Source organism: Neolamprologus brichardi, chromosome 13, assembly GCF_056152115.1.
Source record: "Neolamprologus brichardi isolate AB-2024 chromosome 13, ASM5615211v1, whole genome shotgun sequence".
Lineage (NCBI taxonomy): Eukaryota > Metazoa > Chordata > Actinopteri > Cichliformes > Cichlidae > Neolamprologus > Neolamprologus brichardi.
Window position 1 is genome coordinate 8,675,047 of NC_142116.1, and position 21,779 is coordinate 8,696,825.

Consider the following 21,779-nt stretch of genomic DNA (forward strand, 5'->3'; position numbering starts at 1 on the left):
TTAATATGTACAGTATAATACCTGTTTTTGAAGTAAATGGAGTGAATATTGAGTAATATACATTGACATTTAATCTGGCAGTGTAACTTTGAACATACAATTCGAAAGTGCCTTAAATACCCCCCCCCCCCCCCCCCCCACACACACACACACACACACACACACACACACAAACACACACAACAACATCTATCAGCTCTAATGCACATTATTCAGCAGTGTCACTCTCACATGTGTAATCAGCCTATGACTTGCAAAACCCCCTTGAAACAAAAGCTTTACAGTAAACCACAAATGGATTGGACTCCTCTGCTGTTTCATAACCCTCAGTGTTAATCACATTGCTTTGACTGAGCAGGCACATTCTGACAGTCCTTGATGACCAAGTACTTGACAGATTTGGACAGATGGCAGATGAGTTTTGCAACAAAATGAGATTTTACTTTTGTCTAAATTTAGTTGTTATGTTGACATTTTGGAAATGAAAGGTGATTTAGTGTGTAACAACAAATAAGCCAAAAAACAGCTTGTCATTTATTACATCCCAGATGTAATAAACTGATAATCAACAGGATTAGTGTTTTGAATCAAAAGCTGCAGCTGGATATGCTTTTTTTTTGTCAACCGTCTACATCTGATTGTTTTTTGTGGAGAGCTACAGGAAGACGGTATTTTCTTCAGCTTCCTGCAACTCCGAGCAATACCATGTCAAAGTCATATAACCAAGTGAGAGATTCAGAGTCCACATTTTCTTTTACAGTTTCTTAGAATAGCAGTGATTTTATCTAGCTTACTGCCTCAGGGCTGCTATTACAGACTGCCCTAAATTTTCAGCATTTTATTACAGTTTGGGTGCACTTACATTTCACCCAAAGTTCAGAAAACTTTCTCTGTAAGTATCAGCTTACAGACAAATTTTGTGCAGACCTGCGGGTTTTGGAAAGTGGCTGCTCAGCCGTACTTCAGCCAGGTTTGGACAGGTTGTGTGGCTATGAGCCAGGTCCACCACAGTGAGACTCTGGCTGGTGAGAGCAAGGCAGTGGAGTCAGCAGGTTGTTGTATCTGTCCAGTAGCAGGGATTCGCAGTCACTGCTCTTAAGTCAAGGTGACTCACGGTGGGTGAGGAGTCCACTCAAGTCCAATCTGAGCATAGCAGTAGAGGAAAGCTAGCATTGGTGGGGCCATGGTAGACCAGCCTGAAACAAAAAGAAAGCAAATATATTTGCATGTTTTTTGATTTACAAACTATCTGGATAATGCAGTCTATGTATTGTTGTCAGTTATTTATTTATGAATGAAGCGTAAATGCAGCTTAAAAGTATATGCTAAGTGAGTAGGTTTGCTCATTTCTATGTGCCATACTGCACATACTGTGTTACGTTTTTCCCCTCCTTTTTCTATATTTAGCTGTTTCTCCGAGGGTCGTGCAGGCAGGTAAGGACAGCTGTCTGCACCTCCTCCCCAACTGGCCTGCCTCCAGATTATCTCAGTAACCTGCACCTGCACCCACAATGCTTTTCAATGGTCTATTCTTTTCTATTCATGCCAAAATCTAATTCACGTACACACTGGCTGCTTTATGCACAGCTGTACTGTCAGTTTGCTGTCTGCGTAAAAAAAAAGGTTACATGAGCTGAGGCCAGAAAAGCTTTATTATGATGCAAAATATTTTAATGGCGCACGGAGGATAAGTTTTGTGTTGTGTAGTATGCATAGTGCGTTTCTGTCTGATTGCAACCATCTTTAAGAAAAGCCTTGATGTTTTAGTAAATATGAACTAATTATTAATCACATTGGGTATAACCATTTTCACATAAGCTATCATTATATGAAGCCTTTCTCACCTGTTTATTCATTATTTAAAGCCCTCTAGTCTGCGTGTACATTGTGAGCAAAGACATCCCAGTGTTTTGCCTTTGCAGGTATCTGCATTTCATTAACACCCTCAGTGTGAAATATGTTCTCCAGTCAGTTATCCAATCTTTAATGTGGCCAACAACTAACATAGTAGAAAGGCAAAGTTGAAAGAAACACTACTAGCCAAATGTAACTTCAGAAATATGTTGGAACTGATTGTATTTTTAAAAAATGTATTTGGTGTTTTAGTTTCTTCTTGAATATTCGCAATGTTTTTTGCAGGCAACTAAAATCTAAAAACAAAATAAAACCAACTGATGACCAGAACAACTTTTCAGATAAAAAAAGAAACTTAAAAATTGTAGGTTAGCGCTTTTTTTCACCTCTTTGTTTATATAATATCACTAGAAAGGCAGAAGTAGAGGAAAATGTGATTGTTTTCCTACCACTGACAGTCACTCAGTCATTTTTCTATGGACTCTGTCCCATTTCTTATCAGTGGATTATAGATTCACCCAGCTAACAAAGCTAACTAGCCACTGCTAGCTTAGCAACTCTATGGTCTTATCCCAATCACAGTTATGTCTGCTTTAAAATAAACAAAGAAAAGAAAGTCAAATCAGATAAGGGTTCCACCTATCTTTTATACACAAGATCTGTTTAGTGCTACTTAATGAATGTTAGCATGCTTGCACACTAAAAAACTAGCTTCTGAAACGCTAATACTATGGCTTAACGGTGTAGTGGTTAACAACCTGGCCTAACACACAAAAGATTTCTGCTTCAAGATTTGGAGGAGATATAAATCCTTGGAAGGGTTGAAATAAGAAGGACAGCTGGTGTAAAAGTCTACGGTAAAATGAAATGCGGGGAGTCATCTGCTAAGCCGACCACAGTGGGTAGCGCCGCATGTTTGCTTTGGCATGCTTTTATGTTGGATGTCCCTCCTGACGCAACCCCAGAAGGGACTTGTGTCTCTTCCCAGAAAGTACTATTATTATTTAGACAAAAAAGAATGTGCTAAAATTGGGAACAACACACGTTTATTGCCTAAAGTAAATATATAGCAATTCTACCAATGTTAGGTAAATGTTCTAAGGGGAAATATTGCCAGTTTTAGGACTTCATGTGCCTTGAATTGAGCTTTAAGGAATCTTTGCAGTTAAAAATGAAACACAAAAAGTACTCCTTGGGTAACAGTGAAGATGTCATCAGCACATTTGTGCGTGCAATAAACAAACAAACAAAAAAACCCACACATAACAGTGCAGTGGTACTTTTTGCTGTGTTTGTGTACTCTTGAATTAAAACTTGGTCTGTCTCTTAGTTGTAACTTTAGAGTACATTGGGGCTTTCAGGTGCAAGACTCAAGGGGACACTGTTAACACAAACAACTTAAGACACACAGTGTGTTCAGAAAATTGTTTGTTGTACATTTTGCCAGAAAGGTCAGGGAGCAATTACACTACTGCCTGCACTACTCACAGTCCCAGACACTCATGTTAATTAAACCACAGCTCCCTCTCTGCAGTTTCCTGTGAGGACACACGCAGACACAAGTAACTGCCTCAGGCGTTTCTGCTGGAACCATTATATATCAATTTAAAGTGCAAAAACACATGTAATCAGTGAAAGAACCAAGCTTATTAAGTGATTTGTTAAATCATGTATTTCTAATTTTCCAGTCTTTATTTTTAGCATTTCAATGATCTTAATAAATCCCCATAAAAGCAAACTGAGATTCTCAGCTATTGCGCAGCTATTACTCTGAATAATTCACAACTGAAATGGTATTTTCAAACACCATGCACTTATTTTTAGGTTCCTCTTAACTTATTTACACCGAGACTACAGTCTTGTGAGCACGAAGGAGGTCAGGAGTGCTAGAGGAGGTGTAAAGTTACGCACCATTTGCTGCCTTCAACAAAATTTTAAGTGGTGACTGGAAAATACCCTGTCAGACTGCTTAGGGTTGACTTTAAGATCCCACAGACTGTGGTATAAACAGAAATGCTAAAATAATAAATAGTGTTAAAGAAAAGGAATAAAGAAGTGCTTTAGTTTGTGGATTTACACTCACTGCACAACATGAACTAAAATCAGCATGAGATAGAAAGACGGTCTTTTGCCCTTTATCTGTTACCTGACTTTACCTCTTGCCATGGCATTCATGGGTGATATTACACAACCTTTAAATCTAACAGTAAACCATTCACATCAATACTAATGATCTTCACATCAATATATATGTATTTTTTAAATGAATGAAAACAACAATCTGTCATTGTTAAAAAAAAAAACCAAAACCCTGGCACTACATAGATCAGCTTAGTAACAACTTTCATCTCTTCAAGTTCCTTTTAAAATCCTATTTTAAACAGCAGGCAATTGTTTTCAGCTCTCATGAGCACAGTGTAAACCATAGTTTCAGCACCACACATAAGCACACTGGCACAGTCTGGGACTCGCTGGTAAATGTATTTAGCAGCTAAAGAGTCACTTATTTCCCTCAGGAGTTAGTAGAGTCAAAGAAAGAGCTGGAAAGAAAGAAAGAAAGAAAGAGAGAATGAAGCAATTAAGCAGCTGTTTCCTAACATCCAACACTTGTACAAACTTTACAGGGTAGAAATGTTGTTGTTGTACAGCTTCCACCGCTGCTCATAAGTGGATAAATGTCATGTTTTGGTTCAAGCTATTGCTTGTTTTATTTTGTAATCACTGCTTCTCGTCTGTTTTACTTCCTGCGGTAATTTTATTTCTATTTGCCACTGCCTTATTAGTTTTTCTTGTGTCATCTTCCACACCGGTTCCCGTTTCTCTCCCGTGTTAAATTAGCGACTCACCCAACAGTTTTTATATAGATACACTCGTCAGTTTCCACAGATCTCTGCCAGATTGTCTTATTCCTTCTTATCTTTTTGTGTTTGTCTCCTTTGTGACTGACAATTGGATTTAGTGTTTGCCTGCTCTTCTTCTGGATCCTTTTCAGGGCTGCTTGCTTTACTGTCTTTGACCTCTGCCAGCTTTGAATAAAAATTTACATTTTGGACTTTTAATCAGCCTCTATGTTTGCCACATTTTAGCGATATAAATGAGTAAACTCATATTCAACTCAATTAAAATTCCACATTAAAGTTTTGGTTAATATACAATATTGATGATGTGACATTCCACTGATGGGCTTTTTTGTACCGACTGTGCTCCCAGCGCAGCAGGGAGTGCAGCTCAGACTGCTTATCGTAACTAGACAGGCTTCAAGAGGCGCTGCCATCTTTCTTTAGGTATCCAATGAGCCAAAAAAAGAGACACTGGGAGAAAAAAAGGTCCTGGCACAACCACATAAGCAGATGTCTCTTTATTCGCCTGTGCAGATTAATTAAATTAGAAAAACTGTTAAATACACAAACCTACAGAGAAGCAAAATTTTTAACGATTTCTTATATTTTATTTCCGATTTTATTTTCTAGTACATACTGGCTGGCTTCGCTCTGTTGCTTTAGGAAAAACAATATTTAGCTGCTCTCACCGCTGAGGGCAAACATGTGATGTCCTACAATGCAACTCAGCTGTCAAATTAAAAGGAGCACATGGCTGATAATCCACACAGGAGAATGTACAAATGCCAGCTGAAACAATCCTGCAAAATAAAGCCACACGCAATTCCCACTGAGTGAATGTTGTGGAAAGCAATTTACCGTGAATGAAGACACGCTTCCAGAAGATTCTGCCAACATGTATTCCCCCAAGGAACACCAGATTAGAAAGGATGAGCATAGCAGTGGAGAAGGCGAAGACAAGGGCGATGCATCGCCTTTTCATCGCCGCAGAGAAATTCTGCTCCTGGGAAATCAGAAAAATAAATACTAAGAGGCGAACCACAAGACATTTCTATTGTACATGGCAGAAGGAACAGAGAGGCACCTGGCACAAATGAACTGTGTGACCATAAACTAGGTGGATTTCACGGTGTGCCATCAGATATGAGCACTATATTGAGAACATGAACCATCTCCCAAGGCTATGGCCAAAGAAGCAATTGGGAACAGGCTTTTACTAACATGAATATTTGAGGTTAACTGTACTTCCCAATTAAATGTGACAAGATCCAGCCAGTTTGTCTCCAGTCTGTAATTAGTGTACCCTCTCTAGGCATCATCTCTCACTAAATAACATAATATGACCTCTTTATTTCTGACTGCAGGAGAGATTTTTATTACATCCACACATCTTATATGAAAGACTTAATAGGTAATTTAAACCTCCTAATGTTTTAGCACCGTCAATGGATTTCAAACTTACAACTATGGAGTGAATAAAGGTCGAGGCAAAGAGAGACTTCAGAGAATTTTCCACCAGAACTCCAGCCCAATTCATCAGGGCCCAGTACTGTAAGAAGTCATGTCCACCGTGCCAGAGGCAGACGAATCCGAACGCAACACCAGTGGAAAACATTTTGCAAAGAGGACCATGGCGTGAACCTCCCAGTGGAACATAGATGTATCTGAAACACGAGTACATGTCATAAAAATAAGAGCAATCCAGTGTCAACAGAATAAATGAAAAAGGGGATTCTAACCTGTGTAAAGACTAACCAGTGCAAAACACTGCAAGTGTAAAAATAGCACCACAATGCAAAGATGAATTAATCAGAACCAGAAAAAACTGCGTGGTCATGCTGATTTTACTTTTAAACGTGGCTTTGACGTCTAGTTGCAAAAATAGAGGCAAACCAGAGAATATTAATCAACCTATTAACAACTCTGGAGGAGGGTTAATGTTTTTAAGTGTTTTATGATTCACACACATTTAACCCACTGTCAAACTCACAAATTCTGTATTATTCAACACTTTAGCGCACTTTTGCTCCTGGTTCTGACTTCAGTGTATCAGTTAATAAACTGTGAGGATACACAGTTAAATAAAAGAGCGACAATTCTCATGAGGTAATTCATCAAACGGTAAAGCTATAGCGCAGCTCCTGCAGTTCATTTTTGTGGTTTAGATTAGATTACGTTCCATGTGGTATAAAAATAGCACCTCATGTGATAACACACTGGATGTGAATAGCGTCCAGTCGTTATCAAATGCAGAGCATGTTGTGAAGAAAAATTGCCTCAGATACTGCGAGAACCTTGTCTGTCCCAGAGGTACTGACAAGAGTCTGAACATGCTACATCACTCCAACACACTTAACAAACAAATCATTGTGTGCAGTGTTGCTGAGCTGGGAACTCATTATCTCAGCCACCCTGTGGCTAATCAATGTTCCTGAAAGATGAGCCAGCATTTTCTAAGCCTGAAATAGGGTGGCCAGCTCGGCCATATTGAGGATGAAAGTAGGTGCGAAAACAGATGGAAAGGTACCAGATTGTCAGAGCCAGAGGAAACTGAATACCTAAACATGCAGAGTATCTATCCATCTAATACATTCATTTGGATGTAGATGGATTCTAAACAGATGTTTTTCAAAATATGATAATATCATGCTGTACATTAATCTCTGATTAATCAATGTGTTATGTAACACCTGATTAATCCAAGCAGGTGGTGCAGACTACAACATGCTCACAGGTTTTATCGACTGTGATTAGGAATTAAAGAGTGTAGTGTATATTATTGTTGTTGTGTAGGCATGCAGCTTCCTTAATCGGTTTTGCTTTAAATGCACTAAAAACCGAAGTTAATTTCTAACCTTGCACCATACCCAACCTATTCCCCCACTTAGATATTTGCAACCAATATTTACTAAGGTGTGAGATCAAATGCTTCTGCTTGTGTGTAGCTGCAATAATTCAATCAATAACCCAGTGAGAGCTCTTTTGTTGGGCAATAACTAAATGCGAGTGAAATGGAGAACCTGAGAGACGGTGGCACACAGACAGGAAAAGCGCAATGGAATGGCGAAGAATGAGCCACTTAGCTGCCCAGGGAGACGGGGTGTCAGTGAGTCATGTGGAGTACATCATTTAACACCTACGCACTCATCTAACGCTCTTCAGACAATTTCAACTGAATTTCAGAACTGCATTAAAACCTCTTTAAAAGCACTTTTGCAAGAAGGAACGTCGGGGGCATTGTGTCATGGGTATCATTTTGCATCTGCGGTAGGATAATTGCAACTGATGCCATTAAGCAGGAGAAAACAATTTCCAATGGGCACAAATTAAAATGGAAACTTGCATTTGCAATTTAAATTCTGGGATCTCGAGCAAATTAATTGGAGCCATTTTAAATCTCTAATATGCATTCTTTCATAAAAGTAGATGTACACATGCACCGTCATACTGTACCCGTCACACAACTGAGAAAAAAAATAAAACCCTAATTAGCAAATAATAACCAAGACAGGGGAACATTTCCACTGTGTTTTCTGACAACCATGCAACTGTAGCGTTGCCTTAATGTAGCAACCTGCCTCCACCAAGCAAACCGTAAACTCCCAATAGGCTGCATTCAGCCAAGTGTGCATCATTAAAAGCAAACAAACCAATAATGTGTGTTGTCCAAAGTACAAGTGTGCAAATTACAAATGCACATATTAAACAAGGAGGCATTTCTCCAGGGTGCACGGGCAGCGCCACAATAGAGGAACTGTTCACCAACAACATGCAACCTGATAATCATGAGAAAGCCTACATGCAAATGCAGCATCCTTATCCATTGTGATGAAAAATGTGGGCAGGCAGCAGGAGAATGGCATGTTTTTTTTTTAAGGTTATTCAGCTGACAAGTTCAATGCCCCACAGGAAATAAGCTCTTTAACTGCATAATAGATAACAGATGCGATACAAAAGTATTCCAAATATTAGATAAGACAGACATAGATAAAGACAGACAAATAAATGGATGCAGATAGGTAGATATTCTTGAGGCATTACTTGATTTAGATGACATTTCTCATTTTAAGTATGCATTAACATTGGAATTAGTCAGTCCATCGCTCAAGTGCCTCTTACCTGATGAGCCATCGATACAGCCCCTCATCAAAGTGCCTAAGAGTGAAAAAAATACATTGAGTCACAAATTTACATAATAATAATATATCATTGAGCAAGAACCAGCTGAGCACTGGGCTTCATATAAACTGAGACCTGTGCAATAAGTATGTTTACACATTTGTGTTTATGTGCTTCCTCTTTGTCATTAAGAAGATTAGATTTGGCTCAGTCTATAACTGGAGTTGTTTCATCAGCAATGTTGATGGATAGCTTTATGCAATCCATCAGTGAATTCGACCAGCGCACACACACAGGCTCGATTGGAGTGCATCAGTGTCAGCACACTGGTCCGTTTATCCTACAGCTGTAATTTTTTCGTTTTTTTTACTGCAATACCAACACACATGCTTCTAGCTCAGCTTTTTGTACTCTAAATATGGGGAATTTCTCACTGTTAATTACATTTGGGAACAATACTGATTGTACTGGGAGAAAGTGACAAACTGCTGGAATACTCTGGTAATTTATAACCAGGATCTAAACCCAATTTGAGTCACTCCTTCTGTTGCAGACGGCAATATGTTCAAGGTTTGCACTCAATGGTATGTTTGTTCTGTTTAAAAACTGCCCACTGCTATAATAAATTGCTAGTTTATACGCCAAGCTAAAATGGTCCTGCAGTAAAGCGTCCCTTGATGCAGGATATAAGCTCTTGTAGAGAGATGTTAATTCAACTTCATTGTGATGATGATTATTACTTTGGAGGATTTATTTCTAAGATATGAAGAGTTGTTTCAACTGTCTACCCTTAACCTATAAAAATGAAGTAAAACCTGCCATCATCATACACATGAAACCTGATCATAAAGGTGCATCCTTTAAGAACTAAACAACAAATAACTGCACTGTATAAGCTTGTAATAGATAAGATGAAATGAATGTATATTTTGCACTATATAAATACATAAAGAGATTTTCTGAAGTGGCAAAGTCTAAATACTAACAGCACTCTAGCACAAATGTTCATCCTTATTTATATACTTATACACAGTGTGTTATTGTTTTTGTTAATGAAATACCTGCTTGTCCCTTGTAACAAGCGTTTTCTTTTGCATGTTCGTTAACTTGAGCAATTGTGACCCCTTCAGTATAAACTAGGAATAGATCTATTAGACTAGTTTTCATTTTAATTGAAAAAATAAGTGAAAAGACAAGTTATTATTATTTTTTCCGCTCATTGTGACAGAAATAATTCAATACGAGCAAATTCTAAACCACGAAACAGAAAAAAAATCAAAGCATCTTTCCTGTTTCTTACAATTACACAGCACTGCGTAAAATAATAATAAACCGGAAATATCCAGGTTCCTTTAACTGACACACAAGTAAAATTGAATTATTAAAGCTTTTGGTTTTACTCTACAAGCTTTCAGTTTGTTTCATAATTTCCTTGCTGTCTAAGCAACACTGCAACAAACCTGCTGATTATGAATTAAAGAAAACAAATTGGCCTAAAAATAATAGCTTAACATGTGCTTATCATTATGACGAGTCTGAAAGAATGATCTTCAGGTGGTCTTGTGTAGGATAACCTGTTGTTCTTACTATTAACAACATAAAATGAAACTATTTTTTGCGCCCACTTTGAAACTTGACAATAAATGACTTTGTTTTAATTTAAGGACATGAGGAAAGGTAGCTTTTCTAGCAAAGGGAATAAATAGCAAAGCTGTAAGACCACTATAGTACTATGTTTGTTATTCTATCACTGTGGTTTCCCAGAATTGATTCCACTGTCTTACCTCCACATGCCTGTGAAACTGTACATGATGCTGACACAACGGGGAAGCTTGGGAGGAACCAGCTGATCCAAAGTAGCGAGCATGGATGGAAGGCCGAACAGTACCAGATACTTCACATAGAAGAACTGGACGACAGCTAGAGCAAGACCACCTGTGACGAAAATGAAAGTAGGTGGTGAAATCAAAAATTCTTATTGTAAAAAAGTTCTATATAATCCTCAAATGTATGTTAGTGATGATGATGTTATATTTATAGTAAAAACTCAAAAGATATATGGGAAAGGAGGATTAGATGTGATTTGTTTGTTCCACAGGTTTTCCAGTCATCTTATTGTCCAAAGGTCTTGATCTAAACTTCATTTCTTCCTATTTTCTTCTTTTTTTAAAAAAAATTATTATTATTTATCATCTGCATGGTATATCCAGTTTTATTATGCAACACAGTATAAACTCTCTTAGGTAAGCTTTCTTGTCATTTCTTTAAGTTGTCTTCAGAAATAGTTCTCCAGGATTCTTGAAGCACATTCCAAAGCTCTTCTTTGGATGTTGCCTGTCGATCCCTGACTGATGTTTTCTAATGTGTGGTTTTCTATCCAGGCTTGTTTTACTGCATTAGCAGTATGTTTGGGATCAGCACGGTGGATCAAAATCTGATATACCTTTCTTCACAATTCCATCAACTTTGCCCAAATCCCTGACAACACTGGCTGAAATGCAGCCCCAAACCATGACAGAGCCTCCACTTGTACCTCTCTCCTGACCTCCTCTCTACATATTGATAACGATTTAAACCAAAAATTTCAAATTTGGATTAATTACTCAATAAGATCTATAAGATAAGATCAGCGATTTTAAGTCCAGTTTTTGTATAATTTGGCATACATAATGGCCACTCTTCCACTAAGACCATATCTGATGAAGCTCTGGCAAAGAATACACAAACCAACTGCAAGTCCAGAAGCATCTCTTAGGTCCTTTGCTGGATTTTGTTTCCAATTTCTTAAGGATATGACATTTTTGTTCATCTGCAGTATAGTGATTTTAGGCCACTTGTCCAATTTCTTCAAATTTTCAGATATGCCTATTGTCTAGCGAACAGCTTTTTAGGAATCTCCTTGTTGCAGAAATAATATTTTATGTGTGTCAAACTTGGCATTTTTCATATAGTGAACGAAGAAAATTGGAACAAATTATGTTTTTGCAACAGGCTAATAGTAACAAAGTATTTCAGACCTTCAGAAAGCCTCAAGACATTTGCTTTAAAATACCACTTACAAGAAAGCGTGGCTTCTTGGAAGCAAAATATAAAGAAATGAAGGATTAGATGGCACCAATTCACTTGTGTCAATAAGCAAACTGTGCTCAGATTGCAACAACACGACTGCCCAGACGTTTGTGGTATAAACCAGATGTAGTGCAGGTTTAACATATAACCAGTAACCTTGGATTACTCAAGTGTGTTTTTTCTCTATTATATCATCTTCGACATAAGCTCATAATCCAAGAGGTGTTTTAAAATTCATGTTACCAATTTTTGCTTAACATTCAAAACATTTATGAAAGACATTTTAGACAACCACCTGCATAAACTGTATATCTGACTCTATGTGCATGTCAGAGACCAGCTTTGCTAATTTAGAGTGGGCTGATATTTAATTTAAGTGCAAATAAACTATTATATCAAAAACAAACAAATACACACATATATGAGAACATTTTAAAACATACATAATCCTGTGGTGGTAGCATGTAGTAGGTAAATGTAAAGTAAAATTTTTAAGAAAGCTGTGCTGTTGGTGGAAAAAAACAGAGTATTAAGACTTGCCTAAGGCCCAAGGAGGAAGAATTTCTATGTAGGTCTCATTAGACTGGATGGAGTGCATGTACATGACGTGGATCATGTATTCTGCAATACACCACCACAAAATGATCCGTCCTAATCTGAGCACCAAGTAACTAAGGGCAGATTCATCCCTGTTACTTTCCTCCACAGACTTCTGCATCTGTTAGTGGAGCAAGAGAGCATGTTGTTAAGGACTGCCAGGGTTGTAATAAAAGAGCCAACACATAATGTAAGGATAAGTACAAAACTACAACAAAAAAGATAAGCTGATTAAAAAAATAAGTGAACATGTGATGTTACTGCTCTTTTGTGCTGTAAAAGGGAGATCTGCTCTCAGGAGCACCAATCAGCTTCAGTCTCTTGCAGATAAAAAAAAAACAAAGAGGAAAATTTGATTCTCAGTTTAATCTAGAAGAATGCTTTGATGTCTCTTACCTGCTCAATGTAGTTTTTGTAGGTTATAATGGGTCCATTATAGAAAAAAGGATGATAGAAGGTATACGAAAACAGCCAGCAAAGCTGCACAACACTGCATTGGTCTTCAGGGCTCCAGCAGTGCTCCAGGCTGAAGCTGATGAAGCGCAGACCACAAACAGCAACACTGAAGAGTAGCAGATAGTGCTCCTCATCACTCGCATACCAGCCTCTCTGTGTAATACAGTGGGAAGGCCAATTACATATGATCAAAATCATCAAAATCATTGCATTAGTAGTAACAGCACTAAGATAGACACTAAATATATATTCTATTTATTTATACAGTATAAGTGGACTATAGTGAAATGGTTAAGTAACATTAAAAAAATGAATCTAAATGTTTGCATTTCATCTGAAATTATCTCTATTTATCATTTATCATGGAGGAAATTGATCTGTTAGATAAATATACTCAAAATAAATTCACCCTAACCATGTGATGTGGATATTCTGTAGAAAGTAGGCAAGTGACCAAATGGTTACCTTAGTATTTTGCGCCCTCTTGTGTTCTTGGCAAATATGACATTTAGTAACAATCCCAAGGATAAAGGAAGTTTTCAAATTGTAACTGGATATCATGCTGCTATAGGATAACAAAAGGTTTTCTACAAAAAAAAACTAGTTTAACATTATTATTTATATATTTTATAAAGCCCTGTGATGGGCTGGTAAATATATAAATAAGCAGCATATACCCTGCCTTTTGCCCCATGAAGCTGGGATAGCAGTTAAAAAAAGATTTTTTTCATGTTTTAAAGGACATGTAATCTCCTGGAAATAAGAACTGCTGTGTTTTTATCATCTTACAATGATCTCTTCATATCTACAGATGGATTAGTCTGCCACTGTTTCTACAGTGGGACACAGTAGAAACGGATGGGACAAAAAAAAAAACCACTCACTGGCAGATACCACTAAATCCTACACAAGCCCCTTGTGTAGGATTTAGTGGCTTTGTGTTTGTCTGCGAATACAATGTAGAAATAAAACAGTTTTTGCAGAACAGTCTGTGGTTTGTTGTTGATGCAGTCAAAGTTACTATTTTTGTGTTTGTTTTTGAACTAGGTGTTGCTTTGTAGGTGTTCAGAACACCTACAAGCGTACAAGAAAAGATTTATTGTAGGAGTTAAAGCCAAGTCAACCCACCTGGATGTCTTGAAGTTCGTTGATATGAGGTGTGTAGAGCAGCAGCAGGTTACATGCCCACGACAGAGCGGGCTTTCGCAGCTGGGCCATAGAAAAGGACAAGCCCAGATGTACCAGCAGCACACTCACACCTTTAATCCCCAAAACACTGCTGGCTGCTAAGAAGCCATATATCGCAAGTGCTGGCGCTCTAAGCTGATGGAAAAACACATAAAAATGTGTGGGATTAAACTGTTTGCCACCTATATTATATTTAAAGATTACTGTAGCAACAGCTCCATACCTTGGGGTAAAAGATGCTGGTTAATCTTGATAAGACAGCATGACCAATCAGAGTCCACAGTAAAGAGTGCTTAGCCCAGTCAGTCCAGAAATTCCACTCAAAATCTAAAGGGTCCTGATAACAAAACAATGCACTTATAACACCTGAAACCTGTTCAAAAGCAGCTTTAAACAATGTAAATCTGTTAAGGTATTTTATTTCTATGCATCGATTAAATTGAAATTATTATTTTTGTTATTCTAAATTTAAAATGAACTGGAAATTACCACAAACCTTTAGTACACTATGAAGTCTTAAAATCTAGTCTGTTGGTTCAGACATGGCTTTCCATCAATAAATGCAGCACTGAACTTACCCTTTTAAAACCCTTAACAAGGCCCTTTTCCAACTGGAATTCTCTCTCTAATCCCGCTTCATACTCTGGGCCAAAAACAAGATATAACAGCTTTATTTATTTATTTTTCTCATTTTATCCAACTAATATTTCAGTAGTCATATTTCTACTATACCTTTGCTGAACCTGTGAAGTTGATAGAAAGAGTAGAGATGAGAGCCCAAGGAAAGCACCCAATAGACAAGGACCTCTGTCCTTGGCAAGGGAGCCAACTGGGCTTTAGATATGGATGCCATCAATGAAAGTCAATCCGCTATAGTATACCTAAAAAAAAATTAAAATGACCACAGACCAAGATTACACTCAGCATAATTCCTAGTAGAGTTATGTTTGGAAACTATCTGTTGTAGTTCTGACTCATTTCATGTGGTAAAAATATTAATAATTTAGAAAAAAATCTTGCTTTCACATGTTATAAATAGTTAAACAATGCAGTACTGCTTATACAAGTTTATTTTACCAATTTAATGCAGGAAACCACGAAAAATGGCAACAAGACACTGTAAATAGTTCAGTAGTGATACTTCTTAGTAATTCTCATAATCAATACACTGTTTGGGTGTGCATATACAACACAAAGAGAAGATAACAAGAAGACTACAAAGGTTGGAGAACTTTCTTTAGTTTACTTTTAAAACTGATTTTCACACATAACCTATTTTAAATGCACACTTCAATATACCCTGAGATTTATCCTTTAGTTGAAACACAGCAGAAGCTTGTGTGGAGGGAAATTACGTGTTTTTTGGTTGTTCTTTCATTCTACTGACTGAAGGACGCACAGCGACGGCAGTGCTTGTCAGTGCTAATCTGTTGGCTAGCACTGCCGTCGCTAGGTAACACTGTCCAGAGGTTGCTGGCCATGACGTATCGACCCTCTCAGCTGCCTAAACAAGTTAGCCTTACTCTATACCAGAAACCGTCTCGGTATTTCAACTTAAAAAGAGCCCACTGACATAAAGTCGGTGCATGTATGTTTCAACATGCAAATTTGGGCATTAATTTGCGAGGTTTCCTGGGAAATTCCGTAAGCCATCCCACCAAAATACATATTTAGCTAAGCTAGCTTATCGGTTGAAGACTTCGTAATGTTACCTAGTAATACTGGGCTGGTGTCCATTGCGTTGTTGTAGATTGCAGACTTTACTGTATAATAGTGCTTGGACAGTAGATTCCCCCGGTATCCAACATTCAAAGGTATGGCATTCTTCTTTTTGCTTTTCCTTGGCTAGAACTTTTTGGAACATGACTGCCCCCAATTGTGCGGGAGTTGCTTAACTGGAGAAGTATTATTAATAGAAACGCACTTTAGTCGTGATTTCATTTTTAGTGTTGGAAGTTCAGCCGAACTCATAGCAGTTACTCGCGATTTCTTATTTTGTTTTTACTTTAAGCTACCAGGTATTTCCCAGACTTTCGGGAATTTTCAGATAATACTGAAGACATCAGTGTGTATGGGTTTTTGTTGTTGTTGTTTATATTACTCTCCATTTCTTGAATGAAAAATTAGAAGATTAATTAAATACAGAACTGTTCTGTATTTAGCACACATGACATTTGCCAAGTGAGTACACAATATGACATGGGCATGATAAGGATGATCTTTTTTTGTTTTGTTCACTTCTTCTCCCCCCCACCCCAGACATCCTAATAGTTAATAACATTTCTGTAATTTACATTGTACATACAAATACTGTATATTTCAAGAATTCATTCAGAGTGCACTAAATTATTTACAGTGTTACAGTTTATTGTGGAGAAACTGTGTTGTGTTGTTTTGTTTGGTTAAGGGATCAGCAACAGCATGCATATTGAGTTAAACAAGTTTTTAGGTTTTTATAGCGCAGCAAATCATCAGACATTTGTAACAACAAAAAAAAGACAATGTTGAGCGATAACAGTTATGGTAACAAGTTCAGACAGCCTGCACAATAGTGACTTAGCATTCATCACCTATTCATCATATATGATTCATTCCTCAATAGGACAATCTGCAATTTTTCACCTACAACAGCAAACTTTCAGACAAATTAGAGGACTGTTTGGCTCAACTTATAAATTTATCAAATAGACATTTGATGTTTCATCTCCCCATAACAAATAAAACTTGTCGCTTTACAACCAAATAAAGAGCATGTTAAGATCAGGACCTCATTTTGTTTGTACGCTTTTAACTGTCCGCACTGGGAGATTCAAATTCATCAGTGTAATAGTTAATTGTAAGCTCAACTATTGTGTGTGCATGCTATGGTGTATGCATGCAGTTACTCTTGTGTGTGAGTATGTGCATAGTAATCACTATTAATATGCTTTCACAGCTCGTCGGTCTCTCCATCGAAGGGCACAGCATCCGTCTCCATGTGAATGCTGCTGGGCTCACTGCTGCCCACCCAGCCAATAGGAGTGCGATTGAATGAAGGCCGGCAGCTAATGTCATGATGGTACACCACTGCAGGTTCAGGCTCTTCTTTGGCTGCCTCAGCTTCTGGCAGCTGAAATTTCAGAAACTGATTGGCCTTTTCAAAACCGCCGTAGGGCATGGCACTCCTGTCAAACCAAGGTGAAAGGTTAATTAAAGCTCCTTTTTTTCACAAATCTTCTACATATCAGACCTCAAGGAAACTACCTGTTGAAACACTTGTACTGGAGTAATTCCCTTTTGGCATTGGGATGTGGCATATTGGTTTTTAGAGTGGCTAACAGACCTTCATCACCCTTCATAGCCTTCTCCCATGGAGACACGTAGGTTTTCACATGAATTCGCTGCTTAGTACCGTCATGTTTTCCACCTCCTGTAAAGAAAGTCATCCACATGTGCTGGTAACTAAAACTTAAAAATAAAGGTTGTGGCATGATTGAAATGCCCCTCTTATGCAGGTATTGCTGCTAGAAATTGAAAGATTGTGGCAAAATAAACTAGCACAATTTATCTGCAGACAGACAGCTTTTATTTGAGCTTTTTCTAAATTTAGTTGTGCAATGATTTATGCAACAATGTGAGGGGTAGGAGCAGCTAAAAAGATCTAATTTTTTTCACTTATAAAACTACCAGAACTGGTGGTTCAATAAAGGATATTTATTTGTATTTTAATATAAGAATACTGACTGTTTGCTTCAAAGGTGAATCCATTCAATGAAAAACCATTACTAGCCCAAAAAGACCAGCAGCTGGCCATTCAACTTGTCCAGCATAGTTTTTTAACTGGCCCTAGGCTATTGTTGAACTGCAATGTGCCAGAAACTGCGACTTCCTGCAGTGCTTTCTTGATAACCTCATATTGGAACCTGTTTGGGTTTTTTGCACTATGGCTTGTGTATAGATTAAACGCACAAAGTACCTCATAGCAAATAATGAGGTTTACAGTTGCTCATTATCAGTTTTCTCCAGACTTTAAGCCAAGCTTAGCTAACTAACCAGCTGGTCATGGTGGTTTTAGTACTTTTAGCAAGAAAGCAAATACAAATATTCAACACATTTTTGAATAGTTCAGTGTATAATAGATATATGTAATTTGGTTTAAAAAAAATAAATAAATAAATAAATAAAACAAATATATATATTGTGTACACTGTTATTTTTTATTAATTTATAACGTTGTCCTTCTAGATGTATTTCTCAAGATGTAAACACACTTTGTTAATGCATTTTAAATAATTTTTGGAAAATTGCCTTCTGTACATAAAACAGAATTGCACTACAAATGGCCAAAAGAAAAACAAATTAGACAAACCTTTTAGTGGAGACCACTCACTACTACCTTCTCCTTTTCCACCTTTCTCGCCCACACCAACTCCTCCTGCACTTCCTGCTCCACCTGCACCTCCCGTTCCTCCTGCTCCTTTGCTTCCAGGCTTTGGGGGAGGCAGAGGGGCCCCTCCTCCTGTTTGTAGCCCTACAAAATTCAGGCGTCCAGAATCCTTGCTAACAAAATGCCCACCGAGGTTTATTATTTGACCTCCCACTTGACCGCCCAGGGAGGGAACAAACTTCTGCAGGTTGTCCTGAAAGAAAGGGTAAATGGACTGGTTGTTATATAGCACTTTTCTACTGTACCTGAGCACTCAAAGCTGTTTATACAACTTGCCTCATTCACACAACCATTTTTTCTATGCATAAATGCTATCTATCTAACATTCACACACATTCATGCAGCTTGGGGTTGGTGTTCTGCTCAAGGATATTTGGTATGCAAAGTGGGAGCAGCCAGGGATCAAACCACCAACCTTGCGATTAGCATATGACCTGCTCTACCTCCAGAGCTTCAGCCACCCCATATAGAGCAAAGTATCGCCATTATAATCAATCATACACATCATACATCTTTATCTGCTTCAACACCAAAAAAACCCTCTTATATCACTGTTAAAATTGATCAGTATGATTATAATTAAAGCCCAGGTGACTTTACATTTAAATAATCACCATCTGCATGCTGGTACTAGGTTTCTTTCAAATATTTATATCAACCAAAGCAAAATTGTAAAGGTAAGGATACAGTTCTTCAGGTGTTACCTTTCTGCATGTGATTCAAAGCTATTTCAAGATTTCTTTGTCTCAAATTTGCTTCGATTATCAACCTAGTGTCAATAAATTTCCATTGCAGTGACAAACAAGACTTTGTTTTGTTTATGAACTAGGCTCTCACCATGGACTCACTACTGAAGATGTCAGGGTTGTTCTCATAGATGAATCTCTCCACTCTCTGCTGTCTCATCTTGAACATCTTGGATCCTCGGTTCTTCAGCAGGGAAAGCTCCTCCAGCATGATGTCTTTAGGAGTTCTGATCTTTGTTCCCAGGTCAAACTCCGATGCCTCTGGCTCTGACTCATATTCTACATAAGTGAGAGCCAAACAATGGCCCTGACATTGGTAAATGAGGTTGAAAGTAGTACTAACTCATAAACATTGTTTCATTAAAGAATGGTATCCTTTATTAGTAAAGTAGATTGACTTAATTGTACTGCAAATAAGCAACTAGTTCTCTAATATTTGTACCCCTTTTTTGTTTTACCACCGTGTATTTCTGTGTACTGTGTTTATATGAAAGAGCTCTACTGAGCAGTGGTAGTTTGGTTTCATAGTCACGTCATTTTATGTAAGCCTTACCATCCTGAGGGATATGTGATAGGTCAGTTATGATCTTGGAGGGCTTTTTCCGCTTGGTTAGGGGAGCAGGTGTACCCAGAGGCATGACTTGAGGGCCAGGGGAGAACACAGAACATTACCTTTGGTTAGAAAAATGTAGAACAAGTGATGATATTAACCTGAACACATACTTAAGCAATGAAACCCTTATGTTCAAGACTCAAAAGTTAATTAATGTTAAGTAATATCAAAACTTCTCCAGAAAAAAAAGCTCCTTAAAGGGATTAAGTCTAGATAAATAACATAGAAAACTTTAGGAGGTTTAGTATGAAAAAAACATAAATTAAAAAAATAGAAACCAAATAAGAGAAAGTAATTGATACCTTCAGTTGTAGTTTTCTATTTCACACTACACATCCATATTCAAAGGAATTCATAAATCATAATTTGACTGTAAAGCTTTAATTGCACTGAAAGGGGTGTTGTTGCTTCAATGTTACCGTTGATTTGCACCATAGTCACAAAATAACTCTCAACCATCAACACTTTACCACCACGCCTGAAAGTGAATCCCCGGGACCTGAATGTATCAGACAGACTGACAGCAAGGGCCCTCCTCATTTTTCAAGTTCAAACAGGATGTCAGTGCCCTCAGATTTCTTACATTCTCTAGTGAAACAGATGTCTGCCTTGAAGGAAACGTATAGCTCAATATGTGTTTCAGTTTTGTTTGGAAACACAAGATCTGTACACAGTCTGTGCCAATGTAAACAGAACCATGTTGTGGTTGAGACAGAAGCCTCGGGCTTATTAAAAATGATGGAATTATTCATAATATTTTATCACAGTCTCTTGCATGGAAACGTAAAGGTGGGAAAACTTCCCTCTATCTCATAGGCCAAGCTATCCATTGTGAAAGACGTGCATCTGGTTTACATGTAATTATATGCGTGCGTTACATAGTTTCTTGTCTTTCTGAACAGATATCAACACTTTCAGCTCTCACCAGTTTCTTTAAGGCCCAATCAAGTGGCAAAACATCACATCACATCTACTGGCTGTAACTCAACCCACTGAAGCTATTTTTAAAAGCCATTTCCAGCCAAGACATTTTAGCGACATGGAATGGCGTCATTCGGCTATCAAATGGGCTCAACATAACCCTTAAGAACACATCTCCACCAAAACAATTCTGACTATATATTTGGCCATCTCTCAAAACAGGTGTACAAACTGGTTTAGTTAATGGATGTTAACAAGGAGGATTTTCAACACTGTCTTTTAATTCCCTTAAATAATTAAAGGCTCAGACAAGTCTGTTCTCAGATTTACCAACCCCTCTCAGGGTTTGGCAGCGCCATATAAAACATATGCAACACCCACCGAGTGAGATGGTCAGCACATTTAACCACTCCTTTGATAATTTTCAAAACTGCAAAGGAACTTTTATAGCTATGGTGCATCTGCAATTAATTATTTGTCATAAAATTAAACTGCTAACTGATCATTTTCATTTATTGAACTTTTGAGGTCTTGCATTAGTTTCTCCTTAAGATCAGCTGCAGAAATATGAGTGGGACCACATTGCATGTTAAATCCCTCTCACGGCTTTTGCACTATGCAAAACTGAAATCCTCCCAGTTATCAGCTGTCAGTTGATTGGTAGAACAAATAGACACAGTGATTTGTGGGGTGTAGATCCACTCACCGAGTTTTTGTTGTTGTCCTGGCAAGAAAGACAGACCTATAAATACCAAACAGTGAAGAGGAGACCAAGGGACCAATGTTGGTGATCTCGATCACAAGTTTACAAATCCCTCAGTGCCTCTGACCCTACGTTCGCCTGGACCCAGGTCCCGGGAAGTGCAAAACCCAACCAACACTCAGATGGCAGCTCTTTCAGGGGGTTGGGGCTGTTGGTGTTCGTATCAAGACGGGAGGAGGAGGTTGAG

The 21,779-nt window shown here is 37.9% G+C and overlaps 2 protein-coding genes across 4 annotated transcripts; both read right to left on the reverse strand.

Annotated features, from left to right (window-relative positions):
- Positions 1-162: 162 nt before the first annotated feature.
- Positions 163-16,374, reverse strand: hhat (hedgehog acyltransferase). 3 transcript variants are annotated; one of them, XM_006783585.3, is made up of 12 exons: positions 15,836-16,374; positions 14,856-15,004; positions 14,702-14,766; positions 14,347-14,460; positions 14,064-14,258; positions 12,876-13,088; positions 12,423-12,600; positions 10,598-10,748; positions 8,814-8,849; positions 6,157-6,358; positions 5,553-5,697; positions 163-1,196 (listed from the first exon to the last, which is right to left on the reverse strand). In XM_006783585.3, the coding sequence occupies exons 2-12, from the start codon at positions 14,974-14,976 to the stop codon at positions 1,111-1,113; spliced, it is 1,506 nt and encodes a 501-aa protein (XP_006783648.2). In that variant the 5' UTR covers positions 14,977-15,004; positions 15,836-16,374; the 3' UTR covers positions 163-1,110. The 3 variants fall into 3 exon arrangements, with proteins under 3 accessions (XP_006783648.2, XP_006783647.2, XP_087706204.1); XM_006783584.3 differs by having other exon boundaries at positions 15,479-16,374; XM_087850078.1 differs by having other exon boundaries at positions 15,423-16,374.
- A 95-nt stretch (positions 16,375-16,469) lies between these two features.
- On the reverse strand, positions 16,470-21,779 carry myoz1a (myozenin 1a). Its single transcript, XM_035904724.2, has 6 exons — positions 21,536-21,779; positions 19,849-19,935; positions 19,387-19,574; positions 18,472-18,742; positions 17,367-17,532; positions 16,470-17,287 (listed from the first exon to the last, which is right to left on the reverse strand). The coding sequence occupies exons 2-6, from the start codon at positions 19,931-19,933 to the stop codon at positions 17,053-17,055; spliced, it is 945 nt and encodes a 314-aa protein (XP_035760617.1). The 5' UTR covers positions 19,934-19,935; positions 21,536-21,779; the 3' UTR covers positions 16,470-17,052.

Bases quoted from the DNA above. Each gene is read 5' to 3' on its own strand.
- hhat (XM_006783585.3), bottom strand. From the start codon at position 14,976: ATGGCATCCATATCTAAAGCCCAGTTGGCTCCCTTGCCAAGGACAGAG. The intron at 12,601-12,875 runs GTAAGAGACATC...CTCCACTAACAG, and splicing joins ACAAAAACTACATTGAGCAG to ATGCAGAAGTCTGTGGAGGA. The intron at 6,359-8,813 runs GTAAGAGGCACT...CTCGTGTTTCAG, and splicing joins CTGTATCGATGGCTCATCAG to ATACATCTATGTTCCACTGG.
- myoz1a (XM_035904724.2), bottom strand. From the start codon at position 19,933: ATGCCTCTGGGTACACCTGCTCCCCTAACCAAGCGGAAAAAGCCCTCC. The intron at 18,743-19,386 runs GTGAGAGCCTAG...CCTTTCTTTCAG, and splicing joins TCTTCAGTAGTGAGTCCATG to GACAACCTGCAGAAGTTTGT. The intron at 17,533-18,471 runs GTTTGTCTAATT...CTTTCTTTACAG, and splicing joins TGAGTGGTCTCCACTAAAAG to GAGGTGGAAAACATGACGGT.